Source organism: Populus euphratica, unplaced genomic scaffold (assembly GCF_000495115.2).
Source record: "Populus euphratica unplaced genomic scaffold, PopEup_1.0 scaffold1232.1, whole genome shotgun sequence".
NCBI lineage: Eukaryota > Viridiplantae > Streptophyta > Magnoliopsida > Malpighiales > Salicaceae > Populus > Populus euphratica.
Genome location: NW_011501086.1, coordinates 51,525 through 55,323, shown reverse-complemented (window position 1 = coordinate 55,323; position 3,799 = coordinate 51,525). Strand labels below are relative to the sequence as shown.

The 3,799-nt window shown below is 35.5% G+C and overlaps 1 protein-coding gene across 1 annotated transcript; it reads right to left on the bottom strand.

The window, feature by feature from the left end:
• Positions 1-1,404: 1,404 nt before the first annotated feature.
• LOC105117214 (dof zinc finger protein DOF3.1-like) lies at positions 1,405-3,223 on the bottom strand. The gene has a single exon (XM_011014790.1). It carries the CDS (start codon positions 2,389-2,391, stop codon positions 1,684-1,686), a length of 708 nt encoding a protein of 235 aa, XP_011013092.1. The 5' UTR covers positions 2,392-3,223; the 3' UTR covers positions 1,405-1,683.
• Positions 3,224-3,799: the final 576 nt, after the last annotated feature.

Below are 3,799 nucleotides of genomic sequence, written 5' to 3'. Positions count from 1 at the left end.
TAAAGAGAGGGACTCTCAACAACGAAAACTGACTCGACAGCGACACTTGACTCCTCCACAAAAGAAATTGCCTCGGGGAAGAACGAGAAACTGGCCTCTTTGGTGGCATTGGCATAGAAAAACTACCTCCTTTTCTCTCTTTTTCTCATTAGAGTGTGTCACTAAAACAAAATATATTCCTTGTGGGCTCATTTTTCCTACTCCGCCTTCTTAACGGTGGCAGTCTCTCACAGGCGGTGGGTTTTGCAGGTGAAATTCTTAAACCATGGTGGTCCAATTAAACGCCGTCTTAGTGTGTGGTCCATGAGGCTAAGAGGGGGGAGAGCAGTTTCCATTTCCATGGTTCAATTTATTCGGTAGAAAAAGACCTCATCAGTATAACAAAATTAGATTAGTTCCCAAATCCTATCACTTTATTTTATTTTATTTTTTTTGGGAAATTTTGCCAAATATAGATTTCAACGTTCACATTAAGAGGGTCACCAGCAGCGTGTGTAAGTTGCTTTCAGGGGTCACGGTTGTCTGATATGGGACGGTGTAGTTATTTCTTCTGCTGCGACCACCACACTATCCCCACCACCACAAGACATTTGCAGCCAAGTGGAGCAAATTGACTCGTGGGAGCTTCATAGCTACCGCCTGCAATTTCTAGGGTCAAGAAATACAACCCTTGGTGGTCTAGTGGAGCCCTTGCATCAAACTCGCTTTCACACTAGAGATAACACTTCCCAGCTATTAAGGGTCAGTTTTGTTAAATGATTGGATTGTGTAATAATTATTATTAATTATATATTGTTTGTTTTATGTGTTTTAAAAATATTTTAAATAAATAAAAATAAAAATTATTTTTTTATGTTTTAATTTAAATATATTGAAAAAAAAATTAAAAATAAAAAAATTATTTTAATATAGTTTAAAATAAAAAACATTTTAAAAAATAATTACTATCACAATACCAAACAAATTTTTAGTGTGTATATTTGATAAAGTTGTGTGAGTTTTAAAAAATAGTTTAAATTAAAAATATTTTAAAATAATATTTTTTTATTTTTTATTTTTTATTTTTTTATTTCAACCCCTCAAAACTATTAAGAAACACCTCAAATAATTAATTTGATGTTTTTCAAAAAAAACAATAAAAATAATAATAAATCAAACTACCAATCATTCATCATTGACTGCCAAATAATATAAAGAAAAATAAAAATGAAAGTTTTTTATTTTTTAAAAATCCTATATTCAACTTTTTACCAAAAAATCGAAATTAAAGCTTACGACATAAAGGTGAATTCCCCCTCCATGCATTGTTCATTCTAAAGATGAAATACCAATTAGTATTGTATTTTTGTTTTTTTTTTTAAATGGAAAAGAATCAACAAGGTGCAGGGAAATACTCCACACCAAAACATTATAATAAGAAATGATATCTAAAAAAGGAATAGGTTTGACCCTTGTTTAGCCATGGTAAGACAAAACTCGCAAAGATATAACTGGAATCGTGGACTTTGGATCTCCCATATCTTTCTCCCATTCCATCAAAATCGTCTCTCTCACAAGCAACCATGTGTCAAATCCTTCTGCACTATCTAGGCCACCACATTCAAGAAAATTCGACAACGTATCACAATAAAGACACCATAATCAAATATATATATAGGGGAAAAAAATAAACAGAAAAAAGCACTAATGGAAGCTAGAACCTGGAGTGTAAATAGCAAGACCAGGCCACCCATTATTACTATTTCCCCACTCCCCACTTTGCAAGTAACTCTCGCCACCACCATCATTAGTAGCGTGATTGTTACTGCTCCCTTGCAAATCCAAACCCGGGTCTCTACTTGGACCCGCATTCAAATCCTCCCCAAACCCACCCATCCGCACCATTTTCAAGCCCGACCCACCTGAATCCAGCCCTTCAAAAATACTCCCAAACTGCCCGCTTGATGCCAACAACGAGCTGAAGCTCCCTCCCATATCCAGTATCTTCCTGTCCGGATCCGCCTCCACCCCATATACGCGGGTCGGATCCTGATTCCCATTACCCGCCAGCTGCTGTCCCGATGTTGAGGAGGTCGCTGAGGAGGAGGAGGAGTCCGCAACCCGGCGGGTTGGCTTAACGGGGTCGGGATTGGGGTCGGGATTGGCGCGTTTGGTGTTTGAGGAACGTTTGGTGTTCTTGCGGCTACCGCCACCGACTGGGATGTTTCTCAAAGCGCCACCTTTGGTCCAGTATCTCTTGCAGTTCTTGCAGAAATGACGGGGCTGAGAGAGGTTGTAGTTGTTGTAGTAGCAGAACTTGGTGTTGTTGGAATCACAGCGGGGGCACTTGAGTTGCTCTTGCTCTGGAAACTGAGGCTTTATTGTTTGGAATGCTGTCGATGGATCTTGCATTTCTTGATGTTCTCTGTTTCTGAGACTGTATTGAATGATAAAGAGAGACGTGTTTCTGAGGATTTGTAAATTGGAGGTGGATTTGGTCTACCTAGCTAGTTTCTAACATGAAACACGAACAAGAGAAGATGATTTTTCCGAGGATAATTATGTGGGATTTGAAGAGATTATCTGGCTTTATTTGGCAACGAAAAAGACTTGAAATTTAAGGTCTTTGATTTGATGAGAGACCGAGTAGTCTTCAAGTTTTGCAAGGAGACTGAGTTTTTTATGATTTCTATGTATGAATACGATAAATGGTTTGTGGGAATTTATGAGCTGATGAAGATGTCAAGTACTGGAAAAAGATAAGAGAAACAAAAAGCATGCAATTTGATGAGAGTAGAGGTGATGAGACAAAACCAGATGGAGCTTCAAGCCATAATTAACAAAACAAAGCACATGAGCTCCAAGTTAAGTTGTTGTTGTTCATGGAAAACCATCAAAAGATGAAGAAAACGAATAAGACTGGATTTCTTTTAATTTTAGGATAAAAAAAAAAAAGGTCAGTTTGTTCAAGAAACGATTAGAGAAGCAGATGAGAAGAGGATATTTGTGACTGAAAGATCTTTGAAGAAGAAGAAGACGAAGATCAATCTATCTACCTGCTTGTTGGTGTCATCGTGTGTGTTTCCGCGTGAGAGTGACCTCTATAAAACACTTCAAAGTTCTGTTTTTCTTTTTCTTTTTTTTTTCTTTTTTTTTCTGGATGTGGCTAGGCTTCATTTCACCCGCTGGACACCACTGCTCATCACGCACTAACACCAAGCTAAATTGCCTAATAATGGCGGCAGTATTTTAATCAAAAAGCAAATGAGTTTTGGTTGATTTAATATAATATACCTTAACGGAAACGGGAGCCTGGCCTTTGTTTTATTTGAGGGCTTCAATTTGTTTTTTGGCGAGGTAGCAAATGTCAATTCCAAATGATTGAATGCTCTCCTCACCTAATTTATGAGAAACAACACCATGTTTACCGAATATAAACTTCAACTAAACAAGAAAGATGATAACCAAAAAACAAACATGACATGCAAGTATATATTTAAATGAACCAAGTATAGCCGATGATTAGTAGTAGTTATGTTGGAAAATTTGTTTTAAAATATGATTAATATGCAGGATAATAAATTAAAAGTGAAATTTATTTATTTTTAAAGTTAAATTTTTTTAAATTTAATTTTCAACATAAATTTTTTAATACTAAATATTAATATAATTTATAAATAAATAAGAAATTGATCTCAAATATTTTTTTGTTGACATTTTATACAAAACTCTTTAAAAAAACTCAATCACACATGAAAAGAAAACCAAAAATAAAAATAGTGTTCATATAACATAAAAATAAAAAGTTAAAATTTAATTC

What these genes read in the sequence shown, in the direction of transcription:
- LOC105117214 (XM_011014790.1), bottom strand. Translation starts at nt 2,391, where the DNA reads ATGCAAGATCCATCGACAGCATTCCAAACAATAAAGCCTCAGTTTCCA.